This window comes from Frieseomelitta varia, unplaced genomic scaffold (genome assembly GCF_011392965.1).
Source record: "Frieseomelitta varia isolate USP_RPSP 00005682 unplaced genomic scaffold, Fvar_1.2 scaffold_292, whole genome shotgun sequence".
Lineage (NCBI taxonomy): Eukaryota > Metazoa > Arthropoda > Insecta > Hymenoptera > Apidae > Frieseomelitta > Frieseomelitta varia.
Window position 1 is genome coordinate 289,137 of NW_025110026.1, and position 23,120 is coordinate 312,256.

At 29.2% G+C, this 23,120-nt stretch overlaps 1 protein-coding gene across 1 annotated transcript in view; it reads left to right on the forward strand.

Moving 5' to 3' along the window:
* The window catches only part of LOC122529541 (neuroligin-1-like), a 181,630-nt gene that overhangs the window by 90,854 nt on the left and 67,656 nt on the right, over positions 1 to 23,120 (forward strand). Inside the window, exon 4 of the mRNA XM_043655776.1 lies at positions 7,053 to 7,199. Coding sequence (XP_043511711.1) covers positions 7,053 to 7,199 — 147 coding nt within the window. The remainder of the gene's footprint in view (positions 1 to 7,052; positions 7,200 to 23,120) is intronic.

Consider the following 23,120-nt stretch of genomic DNA (forward strand, 5'->3'; position numbering starts at 1 on the left):
CAAATACGTTGTATTTAAATGTCACTGCGAAGCTGTGTTTGTTTGTTTTTAAAGCTGCCAGATTTTACGAAATTCCGACAGCCGAAGAGAGATAATACGTTACATAGTTTTTCAAATTTTACGACGAAATATTTTTCTTTTCCAAGATCATATTAATTAATTTTCGGAGCTTTCAGGATGTTTTCTTCTTTTACACAACTGTGCTTCGTGTAGCTGGTGAAAGAAAAAGAAAGAAGAAACGTTGACGTGTAAAGAGCATGATCTTGAAAGTTCTAGTTTTACGTACAGATCTATCTCTATAATTATGTTAAAAAATTCAAGCACCATTCAAATTGAGCAAGATACCCATTGTGAATCTAACTGCGTTCTTTACAATTATATTTTTATATACTGTTATATAAATACGATTTTTTTTTTATAGATTTTATATATTATTTTATATATATCAAGATTTTATATATTGTTACAAAATAAATAAGACACTGGATCTAACTGCAATTATTATAATATTATAATATTTTTATATCGCAACAATTCTAATCGATATTGTTTGTAAACAGAAGTAGTGACGGGTTCAAACGTTTCGCGAGTATTTGGCTAAATTCTCTGCAAGTATTATAGTTTAAATAACGAAAGATGTATTTTTAATAATCACACTAGAATCGAACAATTTTGGATCTTTATGAGTACTTTACTAAAAGTAATGTCTTGCCAGTTAATGTAGTATAGGCTACACTATGCGAAACAACTTAACTCGATTATTCTCGAAAACTATAGTTTTATGAAAAACTAAGTTATATGAAAAAATTTTATTCTTTTTCTTAGACTTATGTTTGCTTCTGGAGTCATGCTCTAATAGAGAGTTTTGAAAAACGTATTGTGCTCTATTAGACTTTCAAAGTTCTAACGTTTGAATTTACACATCATATCGTTGTTTAAGTTATAATTTTATACTATATTATATATTTCGTACTATAATTTCAAGTCATAAGTTTTACACTTGTACAATTTTAATGAAATAATAATAAAAAAGTACAATAAAGTAAGAAATATTAACATAAATATATTTGTTCAGGCAACCATAAATAATATTATATAGACAAGAATTTTATCTTATGTCGAAAAACGAAATTGACAAATATTTATAGGAAATTATTTTAATTCATATTATTATATTATATTTTGTATATTGTGTATTATTTTAATGTTGCACGTAAATAAAATTATAATTTTGGAAATAACAGTAATTAAAATTTCAATAACAAGTTTGAGAGCTCTAAATTTTTTCTATACTATAACATACTGCGAGTAAATATTGAGATATTACATATTAATACGTTATATTAATTTTTCTGGCTATATTTCATTGCACTTCTTTTTGGAGTCGTTATGGATTTTAATTTTGTGTAACGTTCATTCTTTTGTGATTCATTTCATAAATATTCCATGATCAAAGAAGCAATGATATATTATTCTCTTCGACTACTTTACCTTAAACTTTACAGAATTAAGTCTAAAATGGCCTTATAAGTAGTTTTTTGACATACGCAAATTATAATACTAACAAAGAAAACTATGATTTAATTTAAAACAGTGATCTTATAATCTCTGAATCCATAATGCTAAAATCATATTTTATAAGGTGTATCAATAATTATAACCGTAAATCTCAAATATCTCTGTTTCTTTTTTTAAAAATATGAATAAATCTTGACGACGAAAATTATTCAACATAATGTTCCTATAATGAAACAGTAATAATTTTTTTTCATAGGAAAGGTTTCGGAGATTTCAAGATCAACTTTGTCTTTTCCAAATATGTTTTTTAACAAAAATTAATCAATACGGAGGATACCATAGTAATAACTTTTTCGTTGGTGAAAAGATTTCAAGGTCTTGTTCATCTTTTTAAATGGAATCGCGTATTTTTCGGTCCATTAATCAGTGTAGCTCGGCATTCTATAAAAAAAAAAAAAAAAAAAAAATTACCTCACGTGTGTTGAAAAGTTGGCGTAGCGTAGTAGATATTTTTATCCTCAATTTTATAAAACCTGCCGCCATAAAGACAAAGACAATGTGAACAAAAAGATATCGCTCCTGTTAGATTTTAAAAAAATTAGGATTAAAAATGTTCAACGTATTGCGAGCTGAGAAGCCAAGTCAGTGTGACTCATTTTCCAATAACAACTAAAATGTAAAATTTGTAGCAGAGAAATTTATAATGGAAATAATTTTGTATTATAATTAAAAAAAATAGAAGTTTTTATTTATATATTTTACTAAAAATCATTCAAGTCTATAAAAGTACATCGTTGTAAATAAACATAAAATTTTTGTGGAAAATTATAAATTGAGAAATTTGATCATTTTGATAGTTTCAGTCTTAAAAATGTTTTGTGTCATACGAATATATTTTCATTGTTAAATTCTTTAATAAGTGAAATAGTTTAGTTACAATACTTGAATGATTATATTGTGTTATAATATTATAATGAATATTATTATATATAAATTATATATAAATATTATATTTTATTATATAAAAACTAGATTATATTATAGTAACTACAATGGGTGTAAAAAGTATTCGTACTAATTACGACTAAAATGCTGAATAATAACATTTATTAAACAATATTTTTGAAACAAAACATGGTACATCTATTCTCCAAAGTCTGTAGAACAAAAACATCAAATAAACAAAAAAAAAAAAAAAAATTCATATAAATTTTATAGTTTATATAAATATCAAGATTGACAATTTTGTTGTCAAAATTTGCATAATGCAAACTGTTTTAAAAACCTTCATATGTAAGTTAATTTATAATTTAATTTATAAGCAATCTCCATATATAAGTTAATTTATATTTGTAGAAAAAAATGAGAATATCAAATCGTTGATACAGAAAATATGTTTCCATTTAAGAAAATGAAAATTCACCTTGAACTCTCCGAAATTCGTTCATCTACAAAAGAATTACCATAGCCTGAATTGAATACTTATTTAACTTTCGTTGAGAAAATTTTTTCACATCTGCAAAAATAAGGGAGTTACTTGTTAAATGGTGTATCCTGTATATACATTGTTCCATTCAAATATCTATATAATTCTTTAGTTTTCAAACCTTGAGCTGTTTATTTCACGAACGTGAATTTATCAAAGTTTTCTATCAAACGCGCGAAATATTGGCTTGCAATTGCTAAATTATTAGAAAATCAATATCTCGCAACATCGGATAAATATGGATTTTCTCAATGAATATTGATCTGATAAATTACAATACCACGTCAACAGTACCAATGAATATCGATGATTTAAATGTACATGCCATTTGAATAATGAAAACGTACAAAGCTATTTGCACTCGAAAATATGAAGTTTGCGACGCAAGAGCTCTTAAAATTTCTACCATTCTTCGGCAATTACTATACACGTTGCAATATATGCAAAAGTTTAACATTGCAACATGTGTTGAGAAAAAGACTTTCATTCGTTTGAAAGTTGGAAATGATTTTATTTAGAAATTTATTTAAAAATTTTTTTAAAAATACTAATGTTTATAAACTTTGGTTAAGTATAAAATTTGAAAAAATAAACAATAGTAAACGTAAATAATTATAAATATATATAATAATTATAAATAAATATAATTAAAATTCAGTAAATGGCGGAAATTTAATTAATTTAATTTAATTAATTTATTTAATTTATTCCAATTGTTTTGTAAAAACTCCATTAGGGGTTTCTGCAAAATTGGAGCATGTTTTTGGACTTGTCTAACTCAAGATCGGGCATTTGAAACTAAAATTTTTAAAATTACTAAAATTACTAAAATTACTAAAATTACTAAAATCACTAAAATTACTAAAATTATTAAAATTGCTAAAATTGCTAAAATTACTAAAATTACTAAAATTACAAAAATTACTAAAATTATTGAAATTGCTAAAATTACTAAAATTGCTAAAGTCACTAAAATCACTAAAATTACTAAAAATCGCTAAAACCACTAAAATTACTAAACTACTAAAATTACTAAATTACTAAAATTATTAAATTGCTAAGTTTTACATTGATTTTAAATCTGGCATTTAATTTTTTTAATTTTACATTTCTTTGTCTTCCTTTTCTTTCAAATATACTCTACGCCGACTTGGAAAAATATTTGAAATCATCTTGTTGCATAATAAATTTAACAGCATAAACACACTTGCACGCATTATTAGTTTAACTGGCAGCGTGTGCTGCGAATAAAATTTTCAAATGAACGAGGATATAAATTGAAAACTGTAAACTTTTGGAAACATTTACTTACGTGAATATACATATGTCAAATGTACAGGGTGTTCCGTAAATCGTAGACATCCCATTTTCTGCATGCAAAGACAATAACACGAGAAGGAGAAATAAAATGTTTTCACTTTTCAATTGACAACGTGGAGACACTTTTCTTCTCGAAAATACTGACATTGAAAAATTCCTTTCATGACTGAATCTACAATACGTTGGAAGATTGAAATCTCCTCTTTACAACGGACCTTCAAAATTTGTTGTACAATCAACGTTGAATATAAAAGAACGAAAATGTTACGATTTCATAGATTTTTGTAATACTCGATGTTCAATGAAGTGGCCATAAAAAAATCGTACATTAGGTTTTAGAGAGTCATTGTAAATAAAAGACTGTAATCTTCAAATTCATTGTAGAGTCAGCAGTCAAAAAATAAATTTTGACGATTTCAGTATTTTCGAGAAGAAATGTATGTTTACTTTTACCCACTCGCTACGTGACGTAGAAACATTTTAAAGTGAAATGGATGACGCACATTGAAAGTAGAGGCTTCAAGCTGTAAAATGAGCCCAGGTTTATTATTGTACGACTTTCCTTCAATTTTTTCTAACAAAATTACAACAGATTAAATATTTACTGTTTGAATATCGATTGAATTCATTGTATATCTAAATATATCTAAATTTTCGAGAAATGATGTATAGAGTGGTGAAAGATTTACAGAAATCTAACTTATTTTCTATTACATACACGATGTATGTATGTGGAAATTAACTTTCAGTTATTCAATAGATCTTTGATCTTCTTGTTCTAAAACTCGTTCTAAAAATAGAACGATATTTTTCTTAATATTTATGTTTCTCGTTTCTCTTTCGAATTTGAAAAATATTATTTTCGAATTTTGAGGTCAATTCCATTGCAATTTTTTATCATTCTCTTTGATCCAATGAAACTGCATTGCATGGAGTTTAAATGTCTTCGTGGTAATTTTGTTTCGTTGCGATGAAAGAATGGTCGAAGAAAGTGTAGAAATAATTTACTTAAAACTGCGTTGATTCGCATCAATTTTGTTATTTTTCGTGCAAAAATGGTACATACTACAGAAGGAACACTTTTAAACACAATTTTAATCTAGTCTAATTATATTGAATTTAAAAGCTTAGATTGTCTCATTCTATTTTCTGAAATGGAGATGTATGTAAGTGCATTTTGTTGCAAATTGCTTTTTCTCAAATGTTGTAGAGAAAGTGTCAACAACGAACAAAATTGTCAAAAGAGAAAATAAAAATTGAATAAAATAAAATAAAATAAAATAAAATAAAATAAATAAAATAAAAATAAAATTAATTATTTTATTCTGATTAAATCAAAACATTTATTTAGTTTTGACGCGCAATTGTTGTTAACTTTCTTAGCACAAAAATATGATAAATCGTTTCATTTCTTAAGCGTCTAAATTCATCATCCCGTGAAACTCGTGGCAATATTACACAAATTAACTTCAACAGATTGCAACTATTTCAAAAGTTCAAGGAAATTTAAGAGCAATTTATAAAGTTCACCAGGTATTTGTACCACTCGGGTAATTAATTCGCTTATATAATGCAGTTCAGTTCCCTAATTGCTTCTTTTTTTTCCCCCCCTCTCTTAATTAAGCACGTTATTTCTATTTAAGCAGCCGTTTTCCATCTTGGCCCAACAATTACAAAGCGTTCCGGTACCTATTAAAATTCTTCCGCATTAACGTTCCATTAAAAGCTCGCGCCAAGTTCATTCAAATTCAAAGAGAATTGCATTCGTTGTTTATTCATGAGGAACAGACGAATTGTTTTGAGCCCGCGTTATAAACATACCTCATAAAATTTAAATGATCTGCCGTTCCGCGAGGGAAATTACATTACAATTAAGTTGTTCTCTATCGTTAAACGATTGTTGTACAAAGAAACAGAAAAAAAAAAACTATGAATTTATTGAAATTAACGAGTTGAATTAAAAGTATAACAGAAGCGTTGTTTAATTATTGTTTCACAAATATACTAATTATTCCTCATGTGTAAATAAACAGAAACTGATTTATCGAACCAAGTAAAAAGTCCAACCTTTTAATTCGGGACTAAGATTTTTTTATTATTTTATCATTTATAATATATTGTTATAAATTTGTTATGTAATAAAAATAAAAGAAAATTAAATATGTTATATATAATATAAAATATGTTATATATATATAAAATATTATATTTATATTATGTATAATCTTTATCTTGAAATTTTAATTTTTAATTACGAACCTACGTACATATATTCTTAGAAAGATTATTTATTTTTGTTCAATTTGAAATTGAAAAGCGCAGAACATTCAGTCGGAAGTATTCGTTTTTTTATTTATTTAAAGATTGAATATACCTCAAAATATAATATATAGTATATAAATAATATAACAATAGTATATTAAATTAAGCTTTCTCCAAATGTTACATAAACTTTATTTCGAAATTTTAACAATCACAAATCTTTTTCTACGTACATCCTCGAAACGAACTTCGTCTTGAAATTTTAATAATTATGAGACCTTCTACGCGCGTTTTCAGAAAAATTTCGCGCACTTGTAAATTTGAAATTTGAAACGTACAAAATGTTCAGCCGGGACTTCAATTCTTCTTCTTCGTTTGAAAGTTGGGAATTGAAACATTTCTCAAATAACCAGAAATTCTCGCAACTCCAGATGAAACGATTAACTATAACAATTCCACGTTGCAGGTAGTACCCCAGACTTGTTACCAGCTCTTCTTTTAATTCACGGTGATTCCTATTCGTGGGGCGCTGGAAATTCCTTCGACGGCACTGCATTGGCTGCTTATGGTCGTCTCATCGTCGTTTCTATTAATTTTCGCCTTGGTGTACTCGGTAAGTTTCTCTTCACCTTCTTCATTCTCACCCTTTAACAACGACGACTTAAATTTTCCGATAATTTTCCATTCTTTCTGATTATTTAAATTACATTAGTTGAAAAATAATAATTTAAATCATAATAGTTAACTAAATTACATTAGATGATAATTAGGTAGGTTTGACACACGTGAAAATTTCTATTTGATCGACTGATTAATGCTTACGATTAATCGAATTAATCGGAAATTAATCGAAATGTCTTCTAGACAAATCTTTTGTGCTCGTCACAAGATATCTCCCTTTGGAAACAGAACAAATTTTACTTGAAACAATTTTTTGAAATACTGGATAATTGCGCAGATGAATTGGAAAATGGGGCACCAAGTAATCGAGAAATGGAAATACAAAAACCATGAGCTGTTAATCAATTTATTTATTAATGTACTGTACGTAATAATGTTTCAGATATATTATACTTTCGAATCTGTGCAAAATTCCTCGCAAAAGTAATATCTTTTTCAGCAAAATGGCCACGTTCTCATTAAATCGCATAAATCCATTACGTGATTTACTTAAAAAGATTGAAAATATGCCAGCATCTTTTAGAATCGAAGCATGTCCATAAAGTCTCTTTACAATTTCAAAAATTTATTACAAAAGCAAATGAAAAGACAGGTAAGTGGAAATTAGTATAAAATAAGACACATATATTTAAGTCTCTTTCTGCCTCATTTAGTACACTTCTACGTGCTTCGGGCACTATTAAGTTGCACGAAGCACGTCAAGACGGTACACGATTTCTTACACGATCGATGTTTTCCTCAAATGTTATTAGTCGTCTACTCCTCCCTTTATCGAACACTATACCTGTTTCCATAAATATCTCGTGTCATGCGCGAATTGATGGACGTGACGGTGGATCTCTTGCATACTTGGTTCTGAAGTTTCGCCGAGTCTGCAGATCCGATTTGGTTTCAATAAACCATGACACGCACTGTGCCTTCTCTTGAGGAGTAGCCATTTTGTAAGGGGCCATTTAACAGTATCTTATTCATCAACAGGATGAACCTGAAATGCAATGTGATAAAAACTTTGATAACCAGCGAGTACATGGAACAAATCTGACAAAGATGTCTCATCAATTTCCTTTGTAATAAATTTTTGAAATTGTAAAGAGACTTTATGGACACACTGACTTTATGTATATTATTGGCATAATTCGCCAGGAGTGAACAGTTAACGACGAGGATTTTAATGGCACATCCCTCCTAATTTAGTGTACTGAAATGTAGTATATTGCATCTACGTCACGCACAAAATGCAGAAAATATTACACAATTCGTTGTGACAATATTTGCCAATTTGATATTGGTGTTCGTTTGAAAATCATTTGAAAAAATGGCACTCGCCGCCTTTTTGAATTTCACTCTTCATCAACGTAACAATTGTTAGTTCCCAAAGTTCTTGTCGAAGCAAATTTTTTCCTCTTAGATTCTCTTAACGCGATTATAGTGCCAGAACGATTCTAATTTTGTTCAATTGGCAGAGTGACATAAAATCTTCATTACGAATGCAACGATGCGGGTGAAAATAAATTACCTTTGGTATAACTTCGTTTACTGGAATGAAATTCTAGTTAATTCCCTGTTAAATGAAGTTCTGCCGAATCGTATTCATTTCTTCGTACGCGAATTTCTGTTATTTGAACGAAAAATCGTAGCCGGAGAGAATCAATGCATCGGTGGTTAAGCGAACTCGGTTCGCCGAAAAAAATGGAGTTCTATTCCATGGAAAAGTTTGAAAAGTCCGCGAGGAGAATTGAAAATACGTTCAGAGACAATTACTTTTATAGAATTGGCGTTTCAATGAGTACAATGTGCCGCGTTGCTTTCGATAAACTTTTGTCACTTTTGTAGGGGACTTGCTCGAAAAATATCTTTCTCCCTTTTTCGGAGTTTTTACTAAATCGATGAATTATTGATTTTGCATTGCAGCAATTGGAGGAAGAAACGAACATTTCAATAAATTCTAAATCTCTTTCCCGAATTATTGTGAGAATCGTGTTTGGAATATCGTTGCCAATGTCGAAGGAAACGAATTTAAAATTTAAAATTCAATCGAAATGAATTAGTTATTTGTATACAGAAATTTTTTTGCTTTTGACAATAAACAGCAAATCTTTTCTGCAGAATTTCTACTTTCTCGAAATCTCACGACCGAAATAGCCATTGAAAGTGTTTTGGAATATATGAATGAAAACAAATTGCGAAAAATTACTAAAAATAATTAGACTTTGTTAAAGTACGAATTTACGTAGCTAATGTAATTACAAATTTAAATTGAAACTGCAGTATTTATTTCATATTTGTTTTTCCAGAAAAGTTTCTTATAATCTTTGACAATGTTTAAAATACAACATTGTATGAAAATATGTATAATACTCTTTGTCAAGGGGGAACTGGTCCAACTTTTAATAAATATTAAACTTTTCTTAATAGTTATGATAATAGGAATGATTTTTAATCATTAAGCCATTCTTTGCTCTTCTTAAAATTAATATATATTTTCTAGTCATTTCATTTTTCGTTAACACTATAACAGATCTTTATTAACGTGTTTATCAAAGTGTTCTACATCCAAATGATGATAATTTAAATAAATAGATTATTTATACGATTACGTTTCTGCCTGAACAAATATCAATACTGATTTTGATAAGAAATTATATTTTATTATAACATTATAACGTTAATAATGTATCAATATATATGTGTGTGTATATATATAATAAAATATTATATTATTACATTTTTATAATATAAATATAATATTAACTTATAATATAATTATAATATTAATACAATATAATATAAATATTATATTATTATAATATATTTTAATATAATAATATTCAATAATATATACAGGTGTAAAGATTGCACTTAATTGTAGAAAATAATCTTTCCACACTGACCTATGTTGACGGGATTTAACTAAAATTATACAAATCGATTTATATAGTTTACTCTCTTCTTTCCCTTCTCAATAATGAATAACAATATTCTGCGCTCGAGTTTCTCGACAATACTCATTAAATTTGTCATCACTCGTTCGACATTGTAACGTATTGCTCCATATTCGCTTTGCTTTTGTATTTTACAATAACGATTCAAAATCATTCTCCTGTCGGCTAGATTACAGCGTCTGTAAGTAGAACGAGTCCACAGTCAGACGCTAGCAAGTGAGACGACTTCATAGTCAGACACCTGCAAGTAGAATGAGTCTGTACGTGATCCGACATCCGCAAGTAGAATGAGCCGTAATATGAAATATGTTTTGTTTCACGATACCTCGTGATGTCACGACCGTTATCACGTTGAGGACTTGTGTTTGTATTGTCAAACGGCGCAGTATTTTCGTAAACGTAATTGACATTTTCGTAAGGAAATAAAAGACGATTCGCTCGAAGGAAACCTCACTGGAGCAAAGAAGAAAATACCTAAGCCTAAAATATGTAGTAAAAATATCCTCTACTCCAGATAACCTCACCTACAATAATATATTTACAAATAGATATATGCAACTACAAAAAAACCAAAGTTACCAATTCCATTCTATGCAAGAATTGCCAAGTATACCACTCTTGCTGAAACTACATCGACACCATCCATTCCACGAAAACACCAACCATTTCAAGAAAACAGCTCTCTGGATTTTAAAAATCCCTGAAACTAACGTTGACCTTGTAAAATATCCCAAAGATCAAATAAGTAGCGTAGAACATAGAAATAACTTTTTACCAACTATGCAGTAAATATCCAAACCATCAAAAAGTATTCACCATCCAAAATTGACCAGGGAGTTGGATTTGCCATCATTTGTGGAAACATGCGTCAAAAATTTCATCTTCCAAAAGCTGCATCTATCTTCACAGCAGATGCTTGTGCAATTCTTTTCACCATACACAAAACAACAATACTCAGTCGTCCATCATTTTTACAGACTCCATGAACGTAATCAGAGCAACAGAAAACATAAATGGTAAAACAAAACATGAAGCCATTCTAAACATATTCAACATATTTTTTACGTACCTCATCAACAATAACAAAGACATAATCATCGCCTGGGTTTCATCTCACCAGGGAATCAAAGGTAACGAGGAAGCTGACATAGCAGCCAAAGAAGCAACATCGCCATCGTCGGATGTCATCCGAAGACGAATTCCTTATCAAGACCTTGTTGTAACGTTACACCATGCCGAAAAACAATCGTGGAACAAAATATGGAACACCTCCAGAAAAACAAAAGCTCATAATATAACCCAAGATTTCTATCAAACAATGCCTACCAATAACATGAAAAGAAAAGACAGAATAGTCGTGACAAGGCTTGGAACAGGACACTGCAAACTCACACATGAGTGTCTATTTAAAAAAAACAGAACCCCCAATGTGTATCCAATGCAACCGAATTTTATCAGCCAATCATCTTCTATTTGAATGCACCACGCTCAATGGCAAAAATACAAAATAACTTCACCAGCAGCCCTGACGTCGCAGAAACACATAGGAAATGTCCTGAATTATCTAAAGGAAACTAACGTCTACCATAAGATGTAATTGTCTTGAAAAGAGGGAAACCAGCCGTCGCTAATGACTAGCAGATGCGACGTTAATCACAAATTAAAAAAAAAAAAGACGATTCGATAAAATTACAAATTACAAATTACAAAAAAAAAAAAAAAAGAAACAAAAATACCGACATCAGCAGAAATTTTTGGTCCTTCGTAACAATTATTTGGAAATCGATGTCACAACTGTTTTCAGGTCCTGGTTACAAACTAGACAACGTTGGTACTTTTTTACATACTTTGATAGTTCAAATTACTAATACATTTTCTTTAACCAGTTGACTACTGATGGCGCCCAAAGGCGCTTAAAAAAATTTTTTTCGTGATACTGTAGGCGCCCATAGGCGCTTAGTAAATCTGCGCCTGTGATACTGCAGGCGCCTATAGGCGCCCAGAAAATTTTATCGACAATTCCAGCAAATCTCATTCGAACCGGACGCAACTGAACGACCAATTCAACAATTACATATTCCATTAGTCATATATTATTTAAATATGTCTATTTTATTTATTTTGTTTTTTATTTCCTTAAAATGAAAAATTGGGATAATGAAAAATGGTCAGAAAAAGTACATGCTAACATGACACAACGAATGATTCATGTTGTCTATATTCGTATTTTGTAGATACGACGTAACTGTTTGATGAACTTGGTACAATCACCGTGCTACAAAGAGAAAGAACAACTACGTACTTAATTTCTAGAACGTACGTTAAATAAAATGTACGCTAACGAAATATACATTCTTATAAATTTCAACGAATTAACTACTCTCTATGTTCAAACTATCTTTTTTTTAATTACTTGACTGTGTGTTTATCTCCTTAGTGACTGTTATATATCATATATTATAAATCTCTATATTATAAACATATACATCATCTCTCTAAAAATCTATATATTATAAATATATTATATATTATAAATATTATAAATTGATATATCATATATATTATAAATCACCTTGACGATTGTTATAAAAAGCTTAATGTTAAATTTCCAGCATTTGCACTAACAATTCAATGGAAGAAAACGAGTAAATAAATAATATTGGTTTGTCATTAGTTCAGTGGAAGTTCAGCGTTTCGATTTTGTTTTAATCTTCACTTTTCTCTCAGATATATGCAATAATGCCTAATAACGAAAGAAAAATTTCGCCGTTCTCGGTGTAGGTCGCGACTGAATTCCTACCCGATGCATACAGCTGGCACGTCTCAATGTCTGCCATAGCCAAAGGATTAAATTCAGCAACAATCTCACACACTGGCGATCGAATATCGACAAGAGTCACTTCGTTAGTGTCACGCCATCCTGGCAAATTAAAGTCAAGTCGACGAAACATATCACAATGACGAAAGAGAGAAAGATTGAGATTAACAGTAAAAGAACAGAATTAAAATCGTAACGTTGCGAGAGAGAGAGAGAAAGAGAGAGACTCTGTTGGAGTGTAAAGCTCTTGAAAGTTCTCTTGCTCGTTACGGTTGATTTTGTTCCGCTGAAAGTATGACGTTTCTCGTTTGTCTTGTTTCCTCCTGCAGCGGAACGAATCCCAGTAGCCCGGACTTCTTTCCCAACTTATATTAAATCCGTAACGATGCTTTCAAGTTGAAAGTTCGAAGTCGGTCGATGGCCAATGTATGTTCCCCGCTTGAAAATCGCTAATCGATGCAGAACAACTTTTCTGTATTCTTCCTGGCGCGAGAGGGAGAAGGAATACTGAAAGCATTACAGAGGAATTTCCAGCTGGAATAGCAGCTTTTTTAAACTTGCCTCCGCAAGTATAAACCGAGCGAACAATAGTTGCTTATCCCGATGGCGTTAGCGTTTGACATGTTTGTCACACGACAGAAATTTTTGTTATTTATATATCAAGTGGACGATTCGCCAAGTATTGTGATAAACGTGTCCCGTAATTTCACTTTGTTTGCAAATGGAATGCGGACTTTTATGCATTTATGGGGAAAATATCCAGAATACAGGGTGTCCGTAAAGTCTCTTTGCAGTTTCAAAAATTTCTCACAAAGGCAAATGAAAAGACAGACGAGTGGAAATTATTATAAACTGAGACGTATATATTCAAGTCTTTTTTTTCTTTTTTTTTTTCTTTTGCCTCCAACAGGAATTAAAGTTTTTAGATGATTAGCTACATATAATGGATCAAAATTAATTTTTAATATTTCACTCTTATGATCAGTTGGATTTATTTTAATATTGACTACTGGAGGATTAACTGGAATTATAATTTCAAATTCATCAATTGATATTATTTTACATGATTCGTATTATCAATAGGTGACGTATTTTCAATTATTGCAAGATTTATTCATTGATTTCCTTTGTTTTGAGAATCATTAACAAATCAAAAATGATTAAAATTTCAATTCTTTTTTATATTTATTGGAGTTAATCTTACATTTTTTAGGACTAATAGGAATACCACGATATTGTGATTCTCCTGATTCTTATTATTGTTATTCATATAGAAGTGTATTGAATGAAGCAAAAAAAAAAAAAAAAAAAAAAAGGAAAGAACTTAAATATATACGTCTCATTTTGTAATAATTCCCACTTATCTGTCTTTTCATTTGCCTCTGTAATAAATTTTTAAAATTGTAAAGAGACTTTGTGACATCCTGTATGTTATGGAGTATGTCAGACTAACACGAGAGAAAAAAAAATGCAGATTAAAAATCTTTTCGTCTGAGGCTTCGTTTTCGAGACAATCGAAGTTGAAAATTTATTAAAAGTACACTCTTCTAGATTCTAGGCATGATGGGGAAAAAGTAATTGACACGAGGCTACCACGTGCGAAAATAAATAAAAAATGTAGAAAATAGAGTTGTTTTGCAAGACGTTTCGTTTGAAAATTTATCAAGTGGCACCATTGAGGCAATTTTGGACGAAACATGTTCGAAATCTAGTTTCCTGAAAATGAAACGTCGAACGAAAAGATTTTAGAGCAACATTTCATTGATTATTGCAGTCAGCTGAATTCAAGTATACTTGACAAATTTTCAAGCTCAATTTCCTCGGAAACGGAGCCTTTAAATGAAATTTTCGTTTACTATATTTATTGCATTTATTGTGTTTATTTATTAAGTTAATTTTTTTTCTATATTTACTATACATATTTATTAAATGAAATTTTTATTCCATATCAATTTTCTCTGAAACGGTTTCAAATAAAATTTTTATCATAATATGTACAAATGCGTACAAATTTTGTTCTTTTATTTCTTTAGCGATAGTGAAAAACATTTTCAAATCTATAAAATACGCATCTTATTCATAACGTGTGAGTTGATTTCAATGTTTTGTCATTTGATCTTATATAATAAATATTGTCTTTGTTGTTAATAGAATCAATTACTCATATATCTATTTGTCAAGATTTAGAGAAAAACGAATTTTGGAAATTTTATGAATATTAATAAATTTATTAGTAGAAATTGACAATGTTTGTTTAAAAGAATACGTAAATGTTATGTACAGTAAAAAATAATTATATAATATACTTTGTGATTTTTTGCTGTAAATAAACGAAAGAAATCGTCTTTTTTCCAAAATTTATGTAACTTTAGTCAATAAACAAAATGCTGTCTATAAAATGTTGTATTATATTAAAAGTTAATTTTAAATGTTTAGAAAAACCAACAATAATACTCTTTAAATAGTATTTGTTCGTTACGTGCATTATAGGTATATTTAAAATAAAAATTACATCGTAATTGTACATGTAAGTTTATATAAATATTAGAAATATTTTAACATTTACATTATTCAAAAAAATGTGTTTGAATTAAATTCTATAAGTTGGCACATTTATTTTTTCTTTCTTTTGATAGATTTATTTTTCTTTCCTTCGTTCAATTTTTTTTTTTTTTACCTTGAATGTGAAGAAGAAACTTAAGATTTTGTTTCAAAGTTCTGTACAAATATCTAATTTTCACTTAGCAACAAAATTGACAAATTTCTGTTTAGTTTCATCGAAAAGGAAAAAGAAAAGAGTTTGAAAATCGTTTTACTTTCCTTTTACTTTTTATATTTCAAGCATTCTGGAAACAGTTGTCGACGTATATTTTACGAGCAGTTCGAAGCAAACAGAAGCCAATAGAATGGTTTTCTTTGTTTTTTGAAAAAGTTTCTGCAAAAGATTTTGTTTCGAAACGCGTGAGTCGTTTAAAAGGAACTGAGGATTCTTTCTGCGGAATAGGATTAAACTTCTAATTATCCACATTCCGAGTTGTTCCTCCAGTACAAAAGTTCTCTGCCCGCTCTGGAACAATAAAATGACAAAGTCAACGAAGAGGCACATCTGGATTTCGAGCGTTTATTTTTCTATTGTATTTCGTACTACTCGCATGTTTTCCTGAATGAAAAACCATTTATCAGATTCATTTTCAATCAAAATACAGTACGAAAAATTTTTCGAAACTTCTCTTTGTGTTGCAACAAACGAGCAAACGAGAAAACATTTTCTCGGGCAATTAAATAAACAAATGAATAATTTTCTGATTTAATCTTTTACGCTTCGAATTTATTTTTCAATCATTTTTGTTGCTGCTATGTTTTGGGCAATTGAAGAGTGAATTAATTTAAGCATTAAATACATTTCAGCATAAAAATTATATTCTTCAAAAACTTTAAGAGAAATGTCAAATAATTGTGAAATATTGTTGTCCGAATATACTAAATATAGAGATGAGAGGAACATTTTTAGAAGATTTGATAAAATCTTGAACTTAACGCGACTCAAGTTTTCTTCATCAATGTTTTTGATGTCATATAGTGCTCATTGTTTTTATGATTGTTAATAATCCAATAGAGATTGACGTAACCCAAAGGATTCATCTTAAAAAAGCAAAGAAAAAAAGTGTGAAAAAATTTTCCCCCATTTAATATTTTGACTTAGCAAACAACTCAATCTTTTATCTGACTTTTAATGTAAAATGATTTTCCATCTCATCAACAGTGAATTATTCTTGCGAATTAACATAACATAATAAAGAATGAATTATTTTATTTATTAGGGAAACTTTTCCACACCACTGTTATTGTAATTAATAGTAATTTTACACGTGTAACAAAAAAAAAGAAGGATCCAGAATGTTGCTTGTGAAAGTAACTTTTTTTTTGACAAATTTCATTCTGCCATTTTTATTAATCTCTGTCCTTCTATTACAATTTTCAATCTTATCATTTCCAGGTTTTTTTCATTTGCTGGTATAAAAAAAATTTCTCTCCTACATTTCTAATTGCGTTTTTCCATATTTGTATCGTTTTTACTGGCTCTTTTTCTCAATTACACACGTGTTTTCGAATCAAGAAAGTTTATTGAATTAAATTTTCCACCTGTTTGTGCATAATCTCATTTAACCTCGTTCTTTTGTTTCATTTTCGTGAAATATCGCTGTAAAATTGAAATTTTTATGCACTTTATGTTTCTCTCACATCTCAGAAATTTCAAACCATAAATTATGTACGTTTAAACCATTACGTATATACGTAAGTTTGACAATATTTTTGGAATGAATAATTGTTATTTAATAAATATTGTTATTACACAACAATTGAGCATAACATCTCAGAAATTTTAAACTGCAAATTATGTACGTAACCTTTAGTTTAATTTCGTGAAATAAAGTATAAGTAATTTTCGAGAATTAACTTGATTTTCAAAAAACTGTAATGTTACCATACTAGAGCCACACATGGTTGCTTTAAAATGTATTTTAAAATAAATTAATAATAAATAAAATTGAAATCAAATGCCACAAAATCTAGATCACACTCACATTTCATGGTCAAATGCAATCCTATATCTTTTATACTCTGTATACTTCTACATTTATTTTACATTTATTTTCAATAAATATATCTATATATATATAAAAAATAATAAAATATAAATAAATATATATATATATATATAAATATCAATTTACAAATCAAATCTATAAAATTAATAAATAAATATATATATATATAAAATTATAATAAAACTGATAAAATACGTTGTTGAAGACAGACAGTCACAGATAGTATCAGTTAAAATTACAAATACACTTTCGTCACAATTTAAAAATGATCCCCATTTCGTCTGCACGAAATTAAGTTTGATTAAATCGGTCGCCAATATTTTGTATAATATTAAAGTGAGAAGTAGCTGTGTTTCTAAATGTTTTCAATATCGTGTGACTGTTTATTTATTTTTTGAATGTTTTTTATTTATTTTATATACCGTTGGATCATGTTGGATCACCAAATTATATTTCATACTACTGTGGTAACATAATGACAGTTAACGCAAATGTTCTTTATACATTTTTGAATGAATTGCTTTCGTCTCTTGTCGTTTACAATATTGAAAATATAATACCTTCGACTGGACATTAAAAATGGAATTCTAACTTTGATCTCAATTCTCTCATCCGTTTCTTACGTCAATTTGTCAATTTCAATACTTGTTTTATTTGCCAATTTAATTTACGCACACAATACCAAATTTACCAATTTAATGTAGAATACCTATTTCATTTATCAATTTAATTTATATATGTTCGATTTTACGTTAATAAGGGCCACAGTAAGTAAATAGCTGTATGTTTGCTATTGGAAGAAGTGTAGTTTTCTTTTTCAAGTACGTTACGTTAATTATATATATTATCAAGTAACAACTAGTACTATTTCATTTTATTTCATTGCAAGAAAGTTTCACATTCTGCTCGTAATTTGTTACACAAGAGTCCAAATTTCGTGACAATAAAGAAAACAAATTTGAATCAGTTGTCAATGAAGGAACCTGTACAATATCTGCATCATCTTGAATAGTATCTTTGTTGTTTTCGAAGATGCAAAAGAATTCTGTCAACGAAAATAGTCTTTTCGTTCAGAGTTACTTTTTTTTAAATGGAATGATGTATTTTTTTAGGAGATATTCCATATGGATTCTGATATAATAAAATCTATAAATTCTAAAAAAAAAAAAAAAAAAAAAATCGATATAAAAGACAGAGGTAGTGTCTTTTATGCATGGACTTTAACAAAATTGAAGTTAAAATATTTCTCGTAAGCTATTAATTCTTGACAGAAATATTTTCATTTTGGAATCAAACCTTGCATCGATTGGCGTTTCAAAAAATATAGGATTCCGTTCAAAAAACTGGAATTCCATTGAATTCCACTTTTAAATACCTTGAAATCTCCGAAACTCGTCCGAAAGTATTGTACAAAACTGTTAAAAAAAAAAAAAAACTGCACTAAATAAATTTCCTATATAACGATGTTACATTCATACTCGAGATGATCGAGTACGTTTCAGTTTATGCAATATTAACGCGTATTTCATCAAATCTGTACACTTGAGGACATACGTCATTCAGAAAACACTTTACACCGGATTACGTGGCTGGCAGACTTCTGATCGAGGTTCGAAAGGCCCAAAGATAGAGGAGCTCTCCTCGCGTACGCGCGAATAGGCGGTAACTGGGTTTGCCGGAGCTTCCTTTTGCTGTTACTCGACGAGAAAATTGCTCGGTGAAATATTCACGCCGTGGCTAACCAACGGTTAAAACCGTCTAGCTTCCGGAGGATCCGGGTCGTCTGGCTAGATCTATCGTCGTGTCTGAAATTGGAATCTCGCGTCTCTTTTAACGACTAATGAAAATTCCCTTTGAAATCGGATCTCCATAATTTTACTTTTACGCTTTTTTACGCTTCGGGATATATAGTTTCCCGTGTGCGCGCCATTTTCTAAACTGTTTGGCGTTTCGCTTTTACGTCTTTTTAAGTGGGCATCTTTTACATCGAATGAAATTAAAAATCGATAAATGAAATTACAATTAATTGAAGAAATAAAATCGTCAGCCGTCAGAATTAACGTTAAACGTTAGAGGAAATTAATCGTCGAAGAATATGATAACAATTTCATTTAAATCGAAGGTATACGTTTATACGTATAAAGTTTTAGGATTTCATCGAAATAAAATACAATGTCCATAAAGTCTCTGTACAATTTCAAGAATTTATTACAAAGGCAAATGAAAAGACAGATAAGTGAAAAATGAGGCAGTAAAAAACTTGAATATACACGTCTCAGTTTATACTAATTTTCACTTATCTGTCTTTTCGTTTGCCCTTGTAATAAATTTTTGAAATTGTAAAGAGACTATCACTCTTATATATTCTTGATTTATACTGTCGAGAATTATGTGTCTAGCTGCAAACCTAGTCAACGTATTTTTGAAATTTTTTAAACAATGAAAATCGTTTGCTTCACGGAATTGCTGGAGGCAATTTGTAAATATTAAAAACAATTTTTCAATAATCGTTCTGAAGGTTGACAGAACGTGTTGTACAACTTCTTTCGAAATCGAGAAATTATAAAATATTTATCTCTCGATCGTTGCAAATTTCATTAATGAAAAGGAAGGGTCCGAGTCCAAAATATTGGAAAATTACTGAAAACAGCTGGTTATTGAATTATTATAGCCGACTGCCGGCTCACAGATAAAGGGAGGAACGAGGAGAGAAAAAAGGAGAAACTGGCCTGCTTCTAGGGAAATACTCGAACGGGCTAAACGACAACTCGAATAGCACTCGTGCGAGCATTCGACGCAGCAAATGAACTCTCGAATACGAAATTAAACGCGAAAGTGGGAGCCGCGCGGAAGAAGAGGTGGTGGCGCGCGGTTTGAAAGAGATGATAGAGAGGCGAAGGATCTGTTTGAACGTGTTCGAACCCAATTCTATGACCAATCTTGTTTAGTATCGTGTTTTAGATTCGCGAGTTAAGTACAGCGCCGACGAGTCGTTGCGTTGAGAAGTTCCGCAACGAGTTTTCGCTCGGAAGAAAGTTGCGATTGTTGAAATTAAATGTAGAGTTACGTATGCGCGCTGGAGACAGATCTAAATGTCTGCCGCGAGAATTAAATTTAGTTTCGTAATACGTAAACGTGTGCCTCTGCGCTGTGGTATACGAATGGAACAGAATTTCTGTTTGCATTTTATTTTAGCTTCCTAAATGTACATTGCGCGTGCACAAACTTCACACGCAAATGTTCAATTTATTTAGTAATAGTAGTTTCTTAAATATGCAATAATAATCTCGTTTCCGAGATTATCGAGTTTGGCGATTTGTCAAGTATAAATTTGTAAATTTGGCTAATTCAGATGGGAGTCTTCGAGCTTGAATCGAACAAAACAGTACGACTTACGAGTTGTTTATTGTTTTTTTTTTTTTTCAATAAAATGGAATTGACGGAAAAATTACGAAAATATGGTTTGATATATCGATCGAGATTTGTGTTGGAAGTTTTCCAACATTGAATTACAACTCCATGAGAATTATAAACAATTATACGCTATACGTTTTTTGTTAAAAATGATCGAATCAAGCGCGATATGTTTCTTAACTTTCGTTTTAACAATTTTCATTAATTTTTCGTTTAAATGTTAACTGTGGACTTTTATGAGTAAATTCTAAAATGTTCTCAGATTTTGTTAAGGTATGATACATTTACTCTTTTCATAGTACTTTTTGGTTAAATATATGCACCTTTAAAATTAAAGAACGAACAATATTTTTTTCGAAAAAAAATATTGTTTCTTAATTTATGGTTTAAAAGATTGAAAATTCCTTGATGGTATAATCAAAGCACTAATATTAGTATGTATATCACATGCAGTTACATACAGAAATGGTCACATAATTAGTGACAAGAAACTCAATGGCACGTGCAATTTGATTTAGGAAACAAATCGTGCGACATCTCTCATACAGGAAATGCAAAAAACTATGTAAACTATGTTCTGGTAATATTTTCTTCCATATTTATTGACACAAAATATATAATATATAATATATAATACAGTACACAGTATATAGTATACAATATACAATATACAATATATAATGTATAATGTATAATGTATAATGTATAATATATAACATATAACATATAATATATAATATATAATATCTATTGACAACCATTCTGAGTGAAAACAAATTTTCTTTATGATGACACTCACAGTTTTTTTCAATTTTACTCTTCTATTAATAATTACTAGATTGCAGATTTCCATGCATTTACGGGAAATTAGAGATTGCAAAATTGTCCACAATACATGCAATACGCAAAAATATATAAAATAGTACATTTATAGCAGCTGAAACGAATTATTGTTTAGGCTGTATGGTTTAGTAAACGTTTATAAAAATTTGAAAATGCATAAAACATCCGCAATCTATTCATTATGCTACACAACACATACAGCTGCATATAGCAGCTCTCAGAAATATTTGAACATCAAATTTTCAGTTTTTCGAAAATCCCGCGACAATCTGCTTGGTCTCATCTTAAACCGTGAAGCTACCACTCTTTTACAATCGTCGAAGACGATTTTCCATCATACGGATGAAAAAGTAAACATACTTTTTTATTGAGAATTGTGAAAATTTAATCATATCTCTGAAAGCAATAAAAAGAATGTATTCATAATTAGATCCATCACTAAAATTTTCACTTTACAATGACTTGTACGATTTTTTTGTCCACCATTTTGATGTACTTCGAAGATTAAGATTAAGATCTCTTAAATTTTTGTCGTTTCAATAAAATGACGAAAAAAAAAAAAAAAAAATAGTATGTGATGTAAAAACATTTTAGAATAAAATTGACGATGAATTTTAAGAACAAAGGGTTCAAGCTTCAAAATGAGCCCAAGTTCATTATTGTACAATTTCTCTTTACAAAGTTATGACAGCTTCGATATTTAAATGTCAGAGTGTTAATATTTTAAAACTTTAAATGCATAAAAGTGAAAAAAATCTCTTTTCTAAATTAAATATAAAGTGACTTTACTATATTGCAATATGTTTTTTTTTTAATTTTTCATTTTTAATAATTTTAACATGACATTAAATCGAATGACCTTCTAATTGGAAAATTACAGCTACTGTGAACGCAGCATAAGAAATCTCTGAAAATTTCACAATTTTGAAACGTAACGAAAATTTCATTTTTATTAAATGCAATTATATTGTATTTTATTTTATTATAGTGTGCATTATTTTATTAATTGCTTACATATTGTATTTACTTTAGTAATTATTTTATAAATTATATTGTACATTATTTTATTAATTGCTTACATATTTTATTTACTTTAGTAATTATTTTATAAAGTATACTGTACATTATTTTATTAATTGCTTACATATTGTATTTATTTTAGTAATTATTTTATAAAGTATACTGTACATTATTTTATTAATTGCTTACATATTGTATTTACTTTA